Source organism: Aspergillus alliaceus (genome assembly GCF_009176365.1).
Source record: "Aspergillus alliaceus strain CBS 536.65 unplaced genomic scaffold BDW43scaffold_43, whole genome shotgun sequence".
Lineage (NCBI taxonomy): Eukaryota > Fungi > Ascomycota > Eurotiomycetes > Eurotiales > Aspergillaceae > Aspergillus > Aspergillus alliaceus.
Window position 1 is genome coordinate 161,115 of NW_022474726.1, and position 19,108 is coordinate 180,222.

General features: G+C 47.6%; 6 protein-coding genes across 6 annotated transcripts; 4 read left to right on the forward strand and 2 right to left on the reverse strand.

The window, feature by feature from the left end:
• The first annotated feature begins 59 nt into the window (after nucleotides 1-59).
• BDW43DRAFT_166536 (hexokinase family protein) lies at nucleotides 60-1,932 on the forward strand. Its single transcript, XM_032038673.1, has 2 exons — nucleotides 60-515; nucleotides 570-1,932. Exons 1-2 carry the CDS (start codon nucleotides 91-93, stop codon nucleotides 1,759-1,761), a joined length of 1,617 nt encoding a protein of 538 aa, XP_031897213.1. The 5' UTR covers nucleotides 60-90; the 3' UTR covers nucleotides 1,762-1,932.
• A 4,952-nt stretch (nucleotides 1,933-6,884) lies between these two features.
• BDW43DRAFT_321508 (uncharacterized protein) lies at nucleotides 6,885-7,759 on the forward strand (the record flags this gene model as incomplete). The annotated part of the gene is made up of 4 exons (XM_032049345.1): nucleotides 6,885-7,113; nucleotides 7,174-7,300; nucleotides 7,365-7,492; nucleotides 7,560-7,759. The coding sequence occupies 4 exons, from the start codon at nucleotides 6,885-6,887 to the stop codon at nucleotides 7,658-7,660; spliced, it is 585 nt and encodes a 194-aa protein (XP_031897214.1). The 3' UTR covers nucleotides 7,661-7,759.
• A 3,994-nt stretch (nucleotides 7,760-11,753) lies between these two features.
• On the reverse strand, nucleotides 11,754-13,661 carry BDW43DRAFT_321510 (amino acid/polyamine transporter I; the record flags this gene model as incomplete). The annotated part of the gene is made up of 5 exons (XM_032049346.1): nucleotides 11,754-12,431; nucleotides 12,486-12,707; nucleotides 12,767-13,103; nucleotides 13,159-13,352; nucleotides 13,492-13,661. 5 exons carry the CDS (start codon nucleotides 13,659-13,661, stop codon nucleotides 11,837-11,839), a joined length of 1,518 nt encoding a protein of 505 aa, XP_031897215.1. The 3' UTR covers nucleotides 11,754-11,836.
• Nucleotides 13,662-14,085: 424 nt separating this feature from the next.
• On the reverse strand, nucleotides 14,086-15,297 carry BDW43DRAFT_285848 (uncharacterized protein). Its single transcript, XM_032042983.1, has one exon. The coding sequence runs from the start codon at nucleotides 15,076-15,078 to the stop codon at nucleotides 14,362-14,364; it is 717 nt and encodes a 238-aa protein (XP_031897216.1). The 5' UTR covers nucleotides 15,079-15,297; the 3' UTR covers nucleotides 14,086-14,361.
• A 317-nt stretch (nucleotides 15,298-15,614) lies between these two features.
• BDW43DRAFT_285849 (FKBP-type peptidyl-prolyl cis-trans isomerase) lies at nucleotides 15,615-16,582 on the forward strand. The gene is made up of 6 exons (XM_032042984.1): nucleotides 15,615-15,788; nucleotides 15,877-15,944; nucleotides 15,998-16,058; nucleotides 16,121-16,141; nucleotides 16,197-16,238; nucleotides 16,292-16,582. Exons 1-6 carry the CDS (start codon nucleotides 15,652-15,654, stop codon nucleotides 16,347-16,349), a joined length of 387 nt encoding a protein of 128 aa, XP_031897217.1. The 5' UTR covers nucleotides 15,615-15,651; the 3' UTR covers nucleotides 16,350-16,582.
• Nucleotides 16,583-18,609: 2,027 nt separating this feature from the next.
• On the forward strand, nucleotides 18,610-19,107 carry BDW43DRAFT_285852 (uncharacterized protein). Its single transcript, XM_032042985.1, has one exon. It carries the CDS (start codon nucleotides 18,683-18,685, stop codon nucleotides 19,001-19,003), a length of 321 nt encoding a protein of 106 aa, XP_031897218.1. The 5' UTR covers nucleotides 18,610-18,682; the 3' UTR covers nucleotides 19,004-19,107.
• The last annotated feature ends 1 nt before the right edge of the window (nucleotide 19,108 follows it).

Sequence of the window (19,108 nt, forward strand, 5' to 3'; positions counted from 1 at the left end):
CCAACAGTCACGGGGATTTCGGAAAGAACACGACAATTTCACGTTTATATTTATAATGCCACACACTGCCACCTCATCGTCAAGGGAAGCATGTCGGGCACCGATCTCAGGAGTTTTCTCCAACCCCTTCGGATTGAACCTGATACACTGTATGATCTATCATATCGCCTGTCCTTAACGTACAAGAAGTTGGCAGCTTCGCCGGAACAGTTCTTCCCCACCCCCATCACACAATTGCCCACCGGCCATGAAAAGGGTCGGTATCTTGCCGTCTATGTTGGCCTCTCGTATCTCCGAGTAGCCTTCATCGACCTGCTGGGAGATCAACAGACGGTACGCCGGACGTTGGAGAAGGCCTGGCCGATTGAAGAGCATCTGCGAAGAGACCAGGCCCCAGCGCTATTTACCTGGATAGGCGATTGCTTAGCCGAGGTTGTCAGGGATGGTCTGAACAACCCAAGTGAAGAGGCTCCCCGCGAACTAACGATAGGCATCTCGTTCTGTTTTCCGATCAGGTAAGCATGACAGCAATTCCCATTTAGAGGGACCGTACTGAGAAAAGGCACTAGACAAAAATGCTTGGATGAAGCCATCCTCATGCCGACAGGGAAAAGGTTTGCTGTGAAGACCGACCTGAACCTGCACAAGGCATTGCTTGACGGCTATGAGCGCCATACCTGGTCGCCTGGCGAGGATGAGCAGCGAGTGCCCACCAAGCGGCGAAAGCTCTTTAGTCTACCAAAACTCAGAATTGCCGCGATGACAAATGATACGACGTCAACACTTTGCTCACTGGCATACACGATCGGCTCCTTGCCTAATACCCGCGTGGTGATGGGCCTCATTGTGGGCTCTGGCTCCAACGCGACGGTTCCGATCAAGATGACCGATCTGCATGAATTGAAAACTCGCCATATCCGCGAAAGGGACCCAAATGCACGAGAGGCTCTCGTCTCGACTGAATGGACGCTATCCAGCGCCGCAACTCCAATATCAGAACTCGACATCCGGACAAAATGGGATGCGGAGCTAGACCGGTTTTGTGAAAGACCGGGATTTCAGCCTTTCGAAGAGATGGTGGGTGGCCGATATGTGGGCGAGCTAGTACGCCTCATCGCTATCGATTGGTTCCATGGCGTGCTCAACATCCCGTATTCGGAATTGCCAGTTAAACTCACCACTGAATACGCCCTTTCGACCGATTTTCTGTCCCTTGTGGTGGCAGATAGTCAGTGTGATGAACGATTAGCAAAAGATCTATCTCAAAAGTTACATCCGCCATCGGAAAGTGAGTGGCAGTGGACGCCAGACTTCGCTCGCGATCTTCGTACGATCGCAAGTTTTGTGCAAGACAGAGGGGCTTCCTTGGTAGCAGCCGTGGTTGTAGGACTTCTTGTCTGCACCGGCGAGATTAGCCTGCAGCGTCCGGAAGGCGTCGACTTAGGAGATAGCCTAGAAGACTCTTCCGCGCCGGCTGTCGCGGGAGCCAAAGCCCAGGCTGGCTCATCCACGACTGGGTGGAAAAACGGCCCTGAAGAGCTGGCGGTGGCTGTCTCCGGCGGAGTTATGCAGCTCTATCCAAACTACAAGGAAAAAGTCCAACGATACATTGACCAACTTCTGATTCATGCTGGCCCACAGAAAGGAGGAAAAAGCATCTTTCTTCGAGACGCCAGTGATGGAGGGTTAATAGGGACCGGTATCCTCGCGGGGACCGCAGCTGGGGATATTGGGGGAATCATAGGCTCGACATTTGATTAGTGGAACTTACAGGCTAGGCGTTTACGGAATTTGGATCTTATAAGAATATTAGATGACAATATGAGACTATATCCTCTTAACGAGATGCGTGTTTTCCATCGTTGGCATTCTCCCTTGTCTTGAATACTTGATTAATCATGATAGTAATAGCGCTAGTTGGCGCTGCAAGCGTACACCAGATTTGAATGTGCCCCAGTAAAGAAAGATCACAACCGTCGAACTGATGACCTTGTATGCGTCGCTTTCTTCCTGCGTCTGTCGATTTGTATTCGGTGACAAAGTACAAACGTATATCTGAGAATATCTCCTGAAGTCATTTGTAATCGAATGGCGGATTGATAGCTACCAAGTGACCCGAAATCCTTAGCCTCCTGGTTTCCACTGTTGAAACAATTAGGAGAGCGTAGCTCTTTATAAAAGCGAAGTAATCGTGTCTACTGGGGTTGGCTGTTCCTCTAATCTCGTTTCAGCTATCTCAAAACATGGACATCGGGGCACCTCGTCAGACCAAAGCCGTTCACACAAGGAGCGCGCTGGCACCCACTCATCGTTCCAAAGCCCGTTAGAACTATACAAGAGTCAGCCTACCGCAAAAACTACACCTGGACCCGCCGGAGAGAGTATCACTCACCAAACGTAAAATGAATTTGAGGCCAACATGAACGCTGGCAGCAATATGCATGTCACAACAACATCGTAAGGCTTACGAGCAGTATCAGAGGAGTGCAAATTCACACCTTTCTTTCCCAGAATAATAAACTCTGCGTGCGCCTTGCGACTATGTAAATCCCGCGCTCTATGTCTACAAGCGGTGCCCTCCGAGACGTGGGATCGTCGCAATACGGGCCCATGATGGGAATTCTCGCCATGTTGATGATATGAACGACATCTTCGATTAACCTCGGCCAGGCGGCCTTCCATTCTGGGGATTTCCCGTCATAGCGGAGGTGGTAGTAGTGTGTATGTGTATACCTGTGGCTAGTCAATGATGATCGAAGTGAGGAATGTTCAAATGAGAGCTCGCCCATTTACAAAGTGAAAGGGTTAATATGTAGTTTTCTGATTACTGTACATGGTATTTAAGTGTGTTGGAGAGGAAGACTGTACGGGATGGAATGTTGATGGCCACAATGGTATCGTCCAATCACGCCCCTGGGGGCAGCAAAGATATCCTTCTTAGTCTGTACGGGTTGAGCAATTTATTTTGATGTATGATCATTTAGTTAGAGACCGCTGGTCTGACACTACGTCCCATGCTCTCATCATACTGTTTCGAGCATATTCTAGGGTTGATTGCAGGGTTCTATTTGGCTGATACTTAACCCTGCGCAACCTACGGTATGTGTCCGTACTGTCCCAAGCGTACAGAATCTAATATTAGGTAAGTACTGGCACGAGAGAAAGAAGTCCTAGGCAAAGAATCGCATTTGATTCCGGCCACCCGGTATCTTATATTACTGTACAATCTCCTCCCTCCGCCGGATCTCGATTTGCGCAGTCGGATTCAAGTTCAATGCTATGCCACTTCGTATAGGATGTGGACTACTGCCCGTCGTCAACCAGAAATTGTACTTCAGCAGGATATGACATAGGGCTACCTTAATTTCCAGTGCAGCAAAGAAGCACCCCGGGCAGGCATGATCACCGAAGCAAAAGCCAACGTGTTCTACGGAAGGGGTCACAACTGGGCGGCCGTCTCTTTTCTGGGTATCTCTCACGATCTGAGGAAGCGATGGCCCCCGAACTGATCTGATCTGGGGTACATAGCAGGGTCCCGCATCTACTCGCTTGGGATAAGGAGAAACGTGCCATTGGAGATCGCAGTGCTGTCGGACAATGTCATGTCCTCCATGGCTTTCCGTCGAATGGCTTGGATAGGTTTTAGAGTCCATGAGGATTTTTGTGATTGGAGCCTACCGGGATAGTATTCGGTAGTAAGTCCTCCTTTCCACTTCTCCGGCTTCTAGCACCGGAGTAATTATTTCGCGAGCCCCCTGGAAGTGAGACCCTGCCTTCCGACACTGTTTGACGAATGTCGTAACGACAAGACGTAACTGTCTAGGCCAGAGACGTAGGACACCCACAGCGAGCATTACGTCCACGACGTAATCAATCATAATCGTTAGCCACTCTGGATTTCGACATGTACAATCACCGACGAGTACCTTGGATGACGCTTGGACAGCCAGATGCAGAACGTTTTTGCTTTCAAAACCAATGGGATGCTAGTCTAGCGGTAGTAAGCTCCATTGCCCCTATTCTGTGCTTAGGCTTGATGCTTACCACCGCTGTCCCTGCAATATTGTCTGAAGCACAAGACTCACCTCCTCGGACAATGGAGCCATCATGTTTCCTTAAGGTTAAATCTCTCTACCATGGAGCATCCTCGATATGAATTATCAGGCTATACGTACCTAGATTGTGCGTAAACCTGGTCCGCACAACCTCCTGGAAGATCTGACCCGGCCCCGCTCTCTACAGCGAGGCATCGAACCCGGGGATATCAGCGAGAAGATCCTGCATCAGGGCCTGTATAAAATTTAAATCTGGGTGACTTCGTATCTCGCTCATGTACTTCAGGGCTAGGACGACTTGATAACCGGTTTCGGTGACAAGTCGAAAGACGGGTGCCTCGTGATGAGGTAGATTAGTTAGCCTTCACGTCGTTCCTGGAATGGAAGAATGATTATTTACCTTGCTTAGTCCTAGCTTGGTGAGGTTCCGCGCATCTGTCATAAACCGCCTCTGTAAATGGATGTCGCGTGTGCGGGAGCTCCATAAGAGGATACCCTTTAGCAATAGGAAGCAGATAATCTAGATAGGACCGAGGGAAGAAAGTATATCATCGGCTAGGAAGATCATGCTTGCCATATGCTGTGTTTTTGGGTACCCGTGGAGGAGCGATGCCCCCGGTCCCTAGTGACACCTGGAGTCATAGTGGATCGAACCACTACGAGGGGTATGGATAACGTAAACGAACAGTTGGAGTGCCTTTAAAGTATCTGATTTGTGACATAATAGAATACCTGGTGCATTTCAATTTAGACGTCACCTTCCTCACCTTAATCACGTAGGCTTCAATAGACCCCCAAACAACAGGCCAGATTGGCCCTCACACCTGCCCTTCACTTCCCCAAATAAGATAGCTATAAAACACTGATATACCCTAATAGTCAACAGCCCTACCATACCCAATGTGACCACACAGGCCCATTCCCCAGATCCTTCGGAAAATGACACTCCGCGGTAGGAGACTCAGGCGGCTTTGGGCCTTTCTTCTTATTGATGAAACACACATCTTCCCTGAACTAAGGTACCCGTACATCCCAAACTAGCACAGATGAAAATAAACAACCACCGCAATCAATCCTCTTCCCAGAGTGTTAAATTTTACGCCCGGTGGAACTCATTTTGGTTCTTTGCTGTAGGCGGGATTGGCTTGCTGCTTATCCTCGTGCTGGGGTTTGGCGTATGTTAACCTAACAGGTCTAATAGGTGCTATGGCAGGGCTGTGATTGGGTGAATGTATGGAGTGTAGTGTAGATAGTTATTGGATACAATTTGTCATGGCCTTGGCTGTCTGACGTCTTGGTATGGTTACATGTTTGGTGGTTAAGATCTGGCGGTATGTACTGTGATGCGTTTAAAATCTAGATGAATTATGGTTTGGTTTGATGCTATACCCTCAGTGAATAGTTGAGTACTCTGGTTTTCACAGGCAGCGATATTAATTGCAGGCATTAGTATATTCTCATTTTTTGTCTCAGCAAGGGACCGTTTGAGATTACGGAAACTCATGTATTACTCTCTTAATGTAGCAGTGTGGCTATATTTGATCTGCGTGGTGTCATGGTCTTCAACGTGGCAGAGTTGGGTGAGTTGGGTGAGGTCTTAGGGCACGGCTTACTATGCTGGATGGGCACTTACATATTGTTTTGTAGAAACTGCGAGAAATTCAACCTGGGTGAGAATTGGGAGGGATATAACGCCAGCATGGCTTCAAAGTCGAGTTATTGTCGTTCCCGATTTAGATTTCTAGCCGGCGTCACTTTCATGTAGCCCCCTACAGCAGGATGATTTCTGTACCTTGCCTTTCTCAAGATCCGTATCATGGTGGGTGACCTTCGCAGGAGTTCGACAGCCACCTAGCATGGTACTAGCCTTGCTTATTCTCTCTGGCCTGCCATATTCTAGTGATCCCGGACATAGCCGGGACCATTGTGCAGCAAGACCAAGACCTCCGAAACAAGCCAACGGGATGTCTCGCACGGAAGCGGCTCGTCTTAATGTGCGTATCGATTCTAGGTTTGCATAAACTCTCACGTCAATGTAGTCTGAGAACAAGTGGAGTATCACCTGATCGTGGAGAGATCCCTGCAATTAATGCTAACTGTCATCCTCCCACAATGCTGCTGATTGTAAAAACGGTCGGGAATTACTGAGTTCTAGGATAAAACAACGGATCCACTGGGAACTTCCCTGTGCCGTGCCTCGGCTGTCACAGAATTAGATATCTCTGGGGCTTTCACACGGAAGATTAAGAAGTCATGGAGATATTTCCGTGCTCAATCAAGTACGCGACCCTGGAAATAAATCGTGCACCCGTTTTTGTAGTTTGCAAGCTATCTTAGGGGGCTCCCTCTGCTACCCTGCGAGCCTATGTCCGCATTTCTGGGGAAGCGTATAATGCCACCAATCGACCGCTAGTACGCTTTGGAGACGGAAGGCTGCTCCGGGTCGTGGGATGGAGCGGGATACGGGGTCGTCGGAATCCTCCGCAAACCTAACTGGTAACGAGGAACTGGGCACGTCTCGGATATGCGAAGCACCGTCTGCTGTGGGACAATATGCCTGAGGCTGGATGAGCCCAGCATTGACGTTGAAGATCGCTTCCAAGCCTGTAACGGAGGAGTGTCAAGCCTGATCCGAGTCAAAAACGTTTGAGATACCTGGGCAATAATATGGCTACATGAATCAAGCCTCAAATCTCGAATATAAAAGGATGTCTTGTCGTGGTACTCTTTGATTCAATCATACCTTCCCCACAAAGCTTCGTTCACACAGCTGGACCGTCCCTCTAATCCTTTGGATTAATAATCTAGTATACTCCTCCACACGCAACTATGAAGTTCAACGTCCTCGTCGCTATCACGCTTACCATTTTCCAAGGTGGCTTGACATCTGCCTTGCCCAACGATACCAGTCTGGCTGCTCGAGCTGACAAGCGTGGCTCAGAGCAGATCAGCGGTCTGGGAGCCCGCAAGCAGCAGGTCACCGGTGCTGGAGGCAATACCATGGACTTGGCAATTGCAATGCTCGAGACGAAGAACATGGGCACTGATTACCCGTACGGTATGACATCCCCTTGGTAGTAGATACTAGTAAAACATCTGACATTTTCCAATAAATCAGGGGACGGTAAATCAGGCGATGCAACCAACTTTGGTATCTTCAAGCAGAATTGGTACATGCTTCGGAACTCCGCGTCCGAGTTCCTGGGACAAAGCGTATCTGACGTTAGAAATGGCGCGATCCTGAAGTACGTGAACGTGCATATCCTTTCTCACCCAAGGGTAACCCACACAGAGTAACACAACCTATAGCAGCGATCTCGGTAAGGATATCAGGGCCCGCCACGACGGTGAGCATAAGTATGGTTTTGATATCTGGTTTGCTGGGCATCGCAATGGTGAATCTGGTGTTAATAGCCCTAATACGGAAGATATCAAACGTAAGTGATGGCATATTTAATCCTGTCCATTGTGCTATGGATGGATTAATGATGAGAAAACCATCAGGCTACCGCGATGCTGTTCAGTGGATCAAGTCTCAAATCGAAAGGGACCAGAAGTATCAGTCGGATGATACTCGTTTCTGGGTCGATGTCACTGCCATTTAAGCAGTCTGATGATGGTGAACTGATGCCATATGAAAGGTAGGAGGAGGTCTTGATAGGCTCTATACCTGGATAGCCAATCTGAGGGGTATTTAACATTTCTCATCCAGTACAGATTTTCTATAGCCAATGTATCGTCCAAGTGGCTGTCATTGTATGTTTATGAGTTAGGAAACTAGGAATGCAGGCGATTGAATGACTGTGACGAACCATAGTCGTCAACGAAGGACGCGCTTTTAAGTTAACAAGGTAGCCAACGTCAAGCCTAGATGATTTCAACATAGCCCAGGTGAATGTAAGGCAGACTATTAAGTGAATCTTGTAGATACAAAGAACAAGAGATATGTACTTCCAGGTAATAGAGGTGATTGTGGCCTAGAGTGAAGGGCTTCTTCCGCCTTCCACCGTTAGACAGGTCTCTCTCTTCTTCACCTCAACTGTAGCGAAGAAAAACTGACATAACCAAGTCAAAATGGGGTGAGTTCCTATTCCACAACTTAGTATGCCCACTCACCGCTGACAAGTAATAAGATATTCACACTACCACACTATCCTTGACTGGGATAGTCTGGAATGACAAGCTCAGAAGCTTCCTTGGTACGGGCGCGAGACACTGACACTATGGATGGCCTATTTCGTAATGAAAGGCCCCCTGAGTATCTTTGCCACTAGGCCATACATGATCCAAACATCTAGCTACAGCTACTGTAAGGGGGAATCAACCATAGCTAGCTCAGTGCACCCCGCGCCCATGGACGTGGGTGGGCTTTTGAGCTCGGGGTAAATCTGTCAAAACGCCACACAGTAATGGTGCTTGTTATGATTCGGGATTTACTGGCATGGCACCCAGCATTAGAAAAGAGAGGGACACTATAGGAGTGATCTGCTTTTTGACAGAATATATGATGCGAGGTATGACTACGGATTCAGAATGCAAAGCAACTAGATAGTTATCATTAGAATCAGGACAGGACCAAGAACAAGGATAGAAAGAAAGAGATCCTCTACACAATCCTCGATCAGTCCAGGATTCAAGAAGGAACAAATCACTATTATAAGCTTGATCATGACCCCAACATTGCTAGGGGGAAATTAATCTGAAAAAAGGCAAGCCAGGCCTCGTGTTCGTAGATCCTCGCCCTTTGATCGGATTTCAGGCAGCTCCTGGAATATTCTTATCCAATTCCATTCAGAACTTTTCTATTAGGGATGCGGTCTCTCCTTATGAAGATCAAAGACATCCATGTCTAAAGGACATCTAGAGACCCAATTAACAGCAGTAATATAGCGACGGATACCATCACTTAAGTCTAGTGGGCATCCGTCGAAAGTCGTAGAGCTCCATAACCGCGAACTGCCGGGTACATTCATGTCCAATCTGATCCATGATATCGGGCTCCAAATGCCGAACGAATCGTAGGAATTTCTAAATTAGACCGGTACTCTACTAAGCTCAACTCGTTGATGCGTATTTACTGGATCTGAAGACATCTTGTCCCCACACAGAGCCCACGGTTCCTTTATGCAGTGCCGTCCGGACCCCGCTAATTGCCGAACTGCCAAACCGGACAGCCTTTTCATTTGCTTGATTTATTTTAATATCTTCTTTGGTACCTGTGCCGGTGCGTGTAGTCAAGACAAGTGGTCACGGGGGAAACATGACTAGAAAAGCCTGGCATTTGATCTATCAGCTCCTAGCTTTGTAAATAGGCCGTTCGCATCCGAGCACCCTGGAGGATTAACTATGAACTTCTCGTACCTGATGGAGGAATTGTCATAGGCCCTTAATGGATGACACTGCTGGAGCTTATACGCACTCGCTGATGACATTAACACGACCACGCTGACAAACTACAACTAGTCAGGGTAGGGGTACCGACGCATTTCTAGTACAAATGAGTTATTTATTCCAAGCCTAGACTAGGAGTTGAGGAATCAAAATAATCCTTTCCGGGACAACTTACACCCGATAAACCCACAAACTAAGTGAATATTGATACCTCAATATCACCAACCACCCGCTCCGTCTCAACAGGTTGCAAGGGCCATCTGATTGTTAGGGGTCCCCATCTACTTAAGAGCGGTTTATTTATCTTGGGGTCAACCCTGCCGCTCAGCCTTATAAGGGTAGAGGAGCACTGTATAATTTCACCGAGCAGTTCTTGCGACTTGACTAGCTTTGAGCCCTCTGGTTAGTGAAGGAGCCCCTTGACACGTTCGAGTCGTTCGGAGAGATTGGTGAGTTCGTAGAGCAGTTGGAGCATATCTCGCGTGCCAGTCGGGGTTTCCTCTTCAATGTGAACTCTCAAGACTTTCATCACATTCTCCATCTGGTGAATGAGTGTAGTAATGACTGATATACACGGACGGGATTCCATTAGATGTAACGTAGTTCCAAAACCGAGCACCGTACCTCACGCGTTTCTCGTGCGGTTGAAACTCTCGCTCAGTTCAACCTCTTACCATGCCACCAAGAACGCGTACAAGTGCAAATAATCCAGCTGAGAAGGAGGGGAGCGCCTTACTTGCAGTTTCCGCTATCAAAACGCAAGAAATAAAGTCAATTCGTGAGGCTACACGCATCTTTAATGTCTCCGACAGAACAATACGTCGTCGTCAAAATAGCACTATATCACACACTGAAAAACGCGCATATTGTTATAGATTGACTGACATACAAGAGAATTCGCTTGTACAATAGATATTATCTATAGATCAACGTGGAGCAGCTCCCCGGCTATCTCAGGTCTAAAATATAGCCAATATTCTTCTTATAGACTCTGATTTTGATATATCTCAATCAATCGGTAAAACCTGGATCAGCAGTTTTATTAAACGACTTTTCCAAGGTCCATGTGACCTGTGTACTCGTAAAATAGGGCCGCTTCCGCAAACATGCCGATCACTCAGACTTATTGCCAAGAACTATACCTCGTACTCTCCTCAAACCTCATTGTGGCTGGCAAGAAGCTGGTGCCTTTGGCCACTCATGGCCTGTCTTCCACCCATAGTACAGAATCCCATCTCACGCTAATGCAACAGGGGTGGTTTTTCGTCTGCGCGGGCGATCGCAGGTGGAAAGGAGAATACACCCGCCCTGGAAATGTAAATAACAACGGTGAGTTGCTATTTATCAGCTAAATAATCTATGCGAGCTCTTTCTCTGTAATAGAGTACTTGGGGACCTGGATCTTTTCCAGTGATAACTGCACGGGCTCCTACACAAGGAAATATTGGCCTTTATAATAAAAGTCTTTAAGGAGGGTAAGAAAGCTGTGGTAGAAATACTGGTTGATAGTCTAATCTAAAGACTGTATTTAGAAAGGTTCTAGAAAGTATCACTTGATATTGATATAACTTATCTTTATCTCTTTAGTACCGTGTAAGGATGACTTGTCATTCTCAATAAATAATATATGCTTTTAGTTTATATATATCCCAGGCACTCTTCTCTACCACTGGGCGAATAATCGAGAATAGAGTTATTAATTATCAGGAAAATCCTTTTACAAGGGAGGTCTTTGCTGCTTTAGATAGGCCTGAAACCAATTTAGAGCTACTAAACTACAGGATTTTGGGACAGTCTTTTTTCTCCGACGGTATTATAGTTAATGAAGACTGGGTAAGGGTACTAAACAAAGGATTCTCTTATATCTTTATACAGTTCATATAGTACAGGAGATGGTGCGTAGTTCTATGATATTGGCAAGGCATAACTTCTCGGACTAGGGGGTTTTTGTTTGGTATAAGAAGGGCTAGTTGCCCTTTCTTCTTTAAACCTAACCACCACTGTATATTTACAAAGAAAAAGTCTAGTGGTGGCCTATCAAGTCCGAATATTGTTCAACCAATTATAATATTATAACTATCTGTCAGGGCCTAGGCCGAACCCTACCTGAGGCACCAAGACCGCTCTATTCACTGTTGATCTGATCCTACAACATAAGATCACACAGTTCCTGTATGATAGAATTCTTTCTTTCTTTCTCTCTCCCTTCTCTACGTTTGATGTATCGTCAGCTGCAAGCCATGAAAATGCCTTTATATAGTTCCACTTCGCCCCACGAAACGAAAGTCCTATGCATTGGTATGTACCCACATCAATAAATTTAATGCACGAATTAAGTCATTATCCACATCCCACGACAACGCGGAGACACCTTAACTGAGTTCCTCACACTATGCACACTTCTCCTTTTGGTAAACAACCACAGTAGTCCCATCCGACAGAACCGCATGTTCAGGTGCAAGCCTATACCTCCCAATCGCGGGCAGAACCCTCTGCCAGAATGCCCAGTAGACTACGCCCAGAAACAGAATCACGATTCCAACCACAGAAGATAACCAATATGGCAACGATGTATCGCCTTTCCCACCCGGGGGTCGAATGAATGGTGCGACGAGCTGGAAGGCTTGTCCTACCATGAAGAATAGGGCCACTGGCCACCAGACTTTAAAAGGGCGTGGTATATCCCGGGCTGTGTATCGAAGCCAGAATAGGCCGAGGGCGACGAGGAAGTTGATTACGCTGGATGGGTAGCCTTCCAAGTCTAGGATGAAATTGTAAGCGTCACCGAAGGGGATTGCGACGATTATTATGAACGATGGGATGAAGTGTAGCAGTAGACCGGATGACGGCGATCCGAAGGGCCAGCTCGAGGCCCAGAATTTGGGAAATGGGATGACGCCTTCTTTGGCCAGTTCTTGATTCACTCGAGCTTGAGCGAAGGTCACCGTCATTACGTTGCCGAATGCGGAGATGGCTATGAGGACGCTATCGGGTGGTTTAGTGGGAGTCTTGCTGTTGAAAAGTAGGGACTAGACTTGCCTGAGGGCTCGCTTGGCTGCAGTTCCGAACACCTTACCCATGAAGTATGAAGCCACTGTCACGCCACTATTGGCAATTTCCTTAGGCGTTGCTGCTGCATAGTATGCCACATTGGCCAACACGTACAGGGTCCCACAGATGAATAGTCCAATGGGCGCCGCGATCTTCAAGGTGCGAACGGGGTTCCGGATTTCATTTAGGACATATGCTGCATTCGACCAGCTAGGACACGGATTGTTCAGTTAGTCAAAGTAGATCACCGTCGCTAGTCTCTCTCTTACCCAGAATATGAATTCAGCACCTTGAAGAGCGCTGTCGCATAGAGGTTACTCGATGTCGCCGACCCGGCGAATGAGTTATGAAAACTAGCATTCGGGTCAGGGACGCTCGAGACACGACCGCTCAGAACGACCCAGCCTGTTACAACAATGAATAATAGAAGAATAACCTTCATGACTCCGATGACGTTCATGCCCCGAACTCCCCAGTTTGGTAAAAAGGTATGCACTAGAGTGATGAAGACGATGACCGCGATGGCCCCTCCTCGTTCTTGCCATTCCGTTGCCTTCTTTCCGGTCGCGACAACAATATTCGACACAAAGACGATACACCCTTGGGCTGGTCGTACATCCTTATTAGCAAACTGCCTACCAAGATCCAACAAATCACGTACCCGTGAATCCCAAAGCGACGGCTTGCACCGCAAATACAACGGTAATGAGTAACTTCGGCTGGCGATAAACCGCTTCGAGATACACTTTTTCTCCTCCACTGCGTGGCATCATGCACCCAAACTCGAGCCATACGCAGAGGCCAGCCCCGGCTAGGAGAAGGCCCAATACCCAGAGGAGTAAGGCCGCACCAACACTACCAACGCTGTTTGTGACTGACGACGGCGTTGAGAAGATGCCAGTCCCGATGATACGACCGACACTGATCCAACAATATCAGCGACGTCGATTTGTAGGGGTGGAGCGCTCCAGGGCGAATGTGAAAGGAACCATACATAAGGAAAATGGTGGAGAAAACACCCAAATGCCGACCGAGTCCGCCTCGAGTGTATTCATCGAAATCCAACTCCCCCGTTCCAGGAGTACACTGGACTCCACCCTCTATTTTGCGACCATCATGTTCGTCTGGGGTCGGCTCAACGACCTGACTCGAAGTAGGTGCCATTTTGCCGGCTCTGAGCACAAGCACTGGGGTTGAAAAGTCTTACTGTCCATGTACGGCGTTGCCTGGATGGCTTTTAATCTTCCCTGCTTCTCACCGGTGCGGTGGTCATTGGAGCTATAATTGCGTGATTGAACAAGTCAGATGTAAGCAACAGGAACCATCCTATGATAGGGCTTAGCAAAGCTTGGTAGCGGGAGGCCAAAGCTTAACCAGAGTGAATTATAGTCCTTATGAAACTATTAATGCATTGCTTACTACGCAGCGCAAACGGTGGTGGTTCCGAATGCAGTTGGCTGGGAATGCGCCGATCCTTGCACACAGAGCCCGGCAGATCATGAGCCGAGGAACTGGAATGTACGTACTGACGACTTGTCTTCTTGAATCCCGAAGTACTGTATAACAGAGGATACATTTATCAATGATCGGGGTAGTAACTCTTGCTATTCATATCACAAAGTCGCTTAAATGCACTTGAACATGGAAGTAAACCTAGCAATCTTGGGAGATAAGAGATAGCGAAAATAGATCTGCCTGAGTCCTCAATCAGCCGACCAATCTGTATCACTTGAGGTGCAGGAACGGATCAAGTCACAAGAAACTACTCTCTCGCAAAGAAGGAAGGCTTCAAACTGACGATCTCGAACAGCATATATAAGGAGAGGAAGCGGGCTTGTTAAAGATAAAAGTCCGTTATCGAGCCTTACAGCTCATCTCTCTCATCTACATCGACTCTATAACCCAAAGCACGGAAGAGCCGTTGTGTTTTCCCTTCCTGCCGGTCGCATAACACAACTCCGCGGCTCGTTAAGTGACGTGTAATTGCCTCGTAAGCCTTCTGCTCCTTTTTCGGCGGTACCTTCGCCTCGACTTCCATCAGGTGCAGTGGTCCTGCAGCGACATCATCGAACTTCGCTTTATGTCCTTCAATCCGAATCTTCCACTTCGCATTGTCATACGGACCAAAAGCAGTAAGCTCCGTCCAGTTGATGCACTGATATCGCTCGGCGAGCTTGATCTGTTCGTTGCACCAGATGCTTGATCCGTCTTCGGGCAACGGACATCGTTTCTCGCAGGTAAAGGTGGCATTTTCTCCGTAGCGATCCCAAACGCACTCCGCCCAGTCTGGTACCTCGGAGGGTTTCTCATGAAACCGTACTTTCACGGTGGAAATCTTCTGGCCTTTCGAGGTCTTTTTCCGGAACATGATCCCGTTAGAGATGTATGTCGGAGGTTCGGTGTCATAGTATGTGATCGGATTTTGCTTGTATGGATCGGGGGTTCCCATTCCCAGTTTGCGGAGCACCTCTTGGGGGCTTGAATCGCAGATTGCCCATTGAACGTTCACTTTCTTCTTTGCTGCCGCGAAGGGGGTTGCCAGAAAGGCGAGAGCGTAATATATAAAGAAAAACAGCTTCATGATGGTGCGAGGTGATGCGTCAAAATTCAAATATATCACATCTGGGTATGACGATCGGATATTCAGAACAGTGTAAGATATATCTCCTGTATATGTTATGTTACGACAGTCACGGGGGCGGTGAAACGTGGACAGGAATAAAATCCGTCGGGATGGTGGTACACCAAGGTGCTTTTAAATGGTCTCTTTATTCAAACCAAAAATAATGCAATGCATTCCTCCAGTTCTTACGGATTGGGAATGATCGGCCCACCGGGATCCACCCCTAAGAATGACGGAAGTAGAAGCATCTCGGAAATAGTACTACTTCGCCTGGAGTACCCAGGTAAGTAAAGCGCAAGAATCGCACGGAGACAACATCTGGATACCGAAAATTGACACCGCAGGCTGGGTTTGATCTAATCTGTATATCTTAATAGAATGTTGACATCCTCTCAGTGCTTTGTCTGACGGTCCCTTTTAGGGATGCACGTGGCACGTGACCTGTGATATTTTCTCGGGCCGACTCTCCGACCACCCTTCTCACTGCTGTTGTTGGGACATACACGCAGGTTATTTGTATACGGAGACAAAATGGGTATCATCGACTTTATCAAGGATATCATTCGCCCCGGGAACGGGGTAGATTACCCCAAGAATGGCGATATGGTCACAGTTCATTACCATGGCTATCTTTACGACCCGACGCGATCGTGGAACCGGGGACGTCGGTAGGTTTTCACATCAATAAATTTTGCACTATACGTATAGCTCAAACGTATTCCACGTTGTTATCTAACTCTGCCCTTCGTCAATCAGTTTTGACAGCAGTATCAAGCGAGGCATCCCCTTCAAATTCCAGATTGGCATGGGCCATGTCATTAAAGGTAAGTAGTGTGAATCATTACATGAGGTTGTTGCGCACTAACCGCCATACTAGGGTGGGAAGTGGGCATTCTGGGCATGAGCCTGGGCGAAAAGGCTCTCCTTACCTTCGGGCCGTAAGTACCTCTCTATTCACGAACCTTAGCGCGCTTCTACTAATTGAACATTGCCGACGCAGTCATTATGGATATGGTGATAGGTATGTCATGTTTACATGATTCGATTCAATCCAATGTGCTTATAGAATCATCAAGGGGCGCTCCGCCATTCATCCCGGGTAATTCAACCCTTGTCTTGTAAGTTGTCCACTGTCCTCATCCCGAATCTGATAGGCTTACCATATCAATAGCAACGTTGAGCTGCTTGCTATCAATGGGCGGACTCTTCGGTCAGATGACTCTGATTAGGTGAGGGAACAAAAATACTGTACTTTTATGTTACTTGTATATCAAACCGCTGGATGGATTTAGAAAACGTTTCTATAGTGTTGTCCCAGTAGCAAAGCTTATCAGCGTCCAAAGCACAGATAACCATGAAAACCAACTAAACACAGAGTTGTTGGTCAAGGTGCTGTTGTAATACAACAACACAATGACCGTACGAAGCTTACAGGTATAGATATACATCATCTGCACCTGCCTTGAATTCCTAATCCTGTGAAAAGAACCGACATCCTAAGCAGTGACATATTGCGCCGAGCAAATAAACCAAAGTTCAGGCTGATATATCAAAACCCGCATCCTAGCAATGACAATCCCACAGTTCCGTTGATCATGATATCCTCGCTGCTCCGGACGCTGTCCCGTCGCAATGGAGACCTAGAGAGCTCCATCCAGCCTACATGGCTATTAGAAACGTGCTACAGAACCCCTCAACCTAGGATTCTATACACACCTCTAATTCTCCTTCTCGTACAGCGTAGCGAACCGGTCAGTACAGGAAGAGTCTTGGACCAGGCAGCCTGATCCAAGTCAAGAGCCTTGATCTCCTGACGTTTCTTGTCGGTCAATTGGTCTTTGCTGGATACCTACTGGACCTGACTCTGCAGGAGCGGCAGAGTAGCCTTGAAAGCACAGACACCATAATAAAATACTTCACACGGGTTGTTGCAGAGGGGTTTGCTGCCTTCGGCGGCGCAGTTCTTTTTCACCGGCGCGATGAGTTGAAGATTATTGCCGGTCATTAAGGAGCCCTAACAACACGAAAAGAGGCATATACAACGATCCACAAATCGGAGCTTCCCCATGATATCGATGTGCGATGGCCTCAGACGTTACATAGCTTCCGTAAAGCCTTATATCATGACAACGCCCCATCGTGATCGGGATAAATTTCTGCCGGCCCTACTATATAACGCTCTGACATGAATCTCGGACAGAGAAATAAATGGACTTTTCTAGCATGTTCAACACCTCCAGAGCTCGAGCACAACAATAAATCCCATATATACTGCGTTGCTGTGCACCAAGTGTCCTGTGCATGTAAGCAATCGATGACGCAGGGTGACTGGTAAGTGTCACACTCCATGATAGCAGCTAAAATTAGACCCTGACCCTACTTCAGCAACTCGGAAACCCTGCATTGCCGTCGTCGTTTGAACCCGACTCTCGGGTCTTCCGGACTCTATACATTTCCAGAATCGTCAGATGCCCCATAATGGCATACGTTTCCAAGGAAGACAGCAGACTGGCGTCCGGCGTGGTGGACGAGGTACACCTCCGGCTCAGCTATGTTACTTTACGTCTTCGTGAGTAGGCTGATTGCTCGTGGGATCATCCTATGGTCTCATACGTTATTCCTACCGATTATAGTAGTGGTGGACGGCGCATAGGTTGATCTGAGTTTTACTATCAACAACTCCCAAAGCTGTCCTCCCCGGATAGCAAAATATGATATGGGTCTGGGTATATGTCGGGAACAATGCGTTGGTCGCCACAATACATCTTGGTCAACAGCACGGTGTAGCTTCCTGCCATCCTTTCGCAAGGGCTTGCCGAGGGATTGTTCGTCTAGTATGGCACCTACCGGACGAAAGGTAGAGGTGTGTTTCGGCTAAACGGACGTTAAGCCTCACCTGAAGGGCACGGAAGATTCTTGCAAACATACCGGCGCCCTTTCTGCCTAGCGGAGATTAACACCAGCCATTGGTTGCTACAATGCTTTTCCCTCTATCGTATGTCTCTTAAGCGTGCTCTATCTCGTACACTGTACCCACTCTCTAACCTTGCGTCTACTAGCCATGATAAATCGATTGAACTGTTCATCTTCCGGCACCAACCGCGCTTAGCTTCCCTATCTACTGAGCGGCCTATCTTTCATACTATAATTTATGCTGTGGCAGAGCATTGACTAGGTGTCACAGTTTCCCACAATCCCTCCTACATACTCGTATCTACGTAGCAGCAAGGACTGGCCACGGCTAGAAGCGTCAACTCACGCATCTCATAAACAGCATGGACAAGCCCAGATCGAGCACTGCGGAGGTGGAGAGTATTTTAAATCCAAATCTAGGATGCGCTTCCATGAATTAGGTCATTCATCCCCATGGAAACCATATTGCGGTCATGACAACTGACGAACTCAGGTGCTCTGATCACAAGTCAAGAAGCGTAAGCTACTAGGATATTGACATTATTCCTAAGTTGCTACTACCGAATTAACGATCGGAAAGTCAATCCTTACTAGTGAATAGAACATTCCCTCGCCAAATACTTGCCCGGATGATCGTCATCAGGGCAGGATGATGCCATACTCCAAATCTGCACTCTCCACATTTCAATCAGCGAAGAGTCTTAGAATGGTATCGGCCGCAAAACCAGTGCGCCGAGAATATCTCCTAGCCCTATCAGCTGGTCTCTATATTTTGCTTTGCTTAAGCGTAACGGTGGATTGTGTATACCTCGTTAATATAGCGACTGCGTACTTACAGCCGTACCACGTCTATTCATCCAGTTCAATCGTCCTGGCGAGAAACATTGACAAATCCCAATCCTTCACAATAAACCTGTCCAACAGCCAAATATGCGCACCCCCAACGTTATCCTCCCCATTCTACCCCTGACCATTATGGCAATGCCCTCTACCATTCGAATCACCTAGATAAACGATCCATAACCTGTCTGAAAGTCGGCCAAACAGCAACAGAAACCTGGACCAACAGTGCCGG

Coding starts and splice junctions, on each gene's coding strand:
- BDW43DRAFT_285849 (XM_032042984.1), top strand. CDS start 15,652: ATGGGTATCATCGACTTTATCAAGGATATCATTCGCCCCGGGAACGGG. Junction 16,059..16,120: donor GCTCTCCTTACCTTCGGGCC/GTAAGTACCTCT, acceptor TTGCCGACGCAG/TCATTATGGATATGGTGATA. Junction 16,239..16,291: donor GGTAATTCAACCCTTGTCTT/GTAAGTTGTCCA, acceptor CCATATCAATAG/CAACGTTGAGCTGCTTGCTA.
- BDW43DRAFT_285852 (XM_032042985.1), top strand. CDS start 18,683: ATGATGCCATACTCCAAATCTGCACTCTCCACATTTCAATCAGCGAAG.
- BDW43DRAFT_285848 (XM_032042983.1), bottom strand. CDS start 15,078: ATGAAGCTGTTTTTCTTTATATATTACGCTCTCGCCTTTCTGGCAACC.
- BDW43DRAFT_166536 (XM_032038673.1), top strand. CDS start 91: ATGTCGGGCACCGATCTCAGGAGTTTTCTCCAACCCCTTCGGATTGAA. Junction 516..569: donor TCGTTCTGTTTTCCGATCAG/GTAAGCATGACA, acceptor AAAAGGCACTAG/ACAAAAATGCTTGGATGAAG.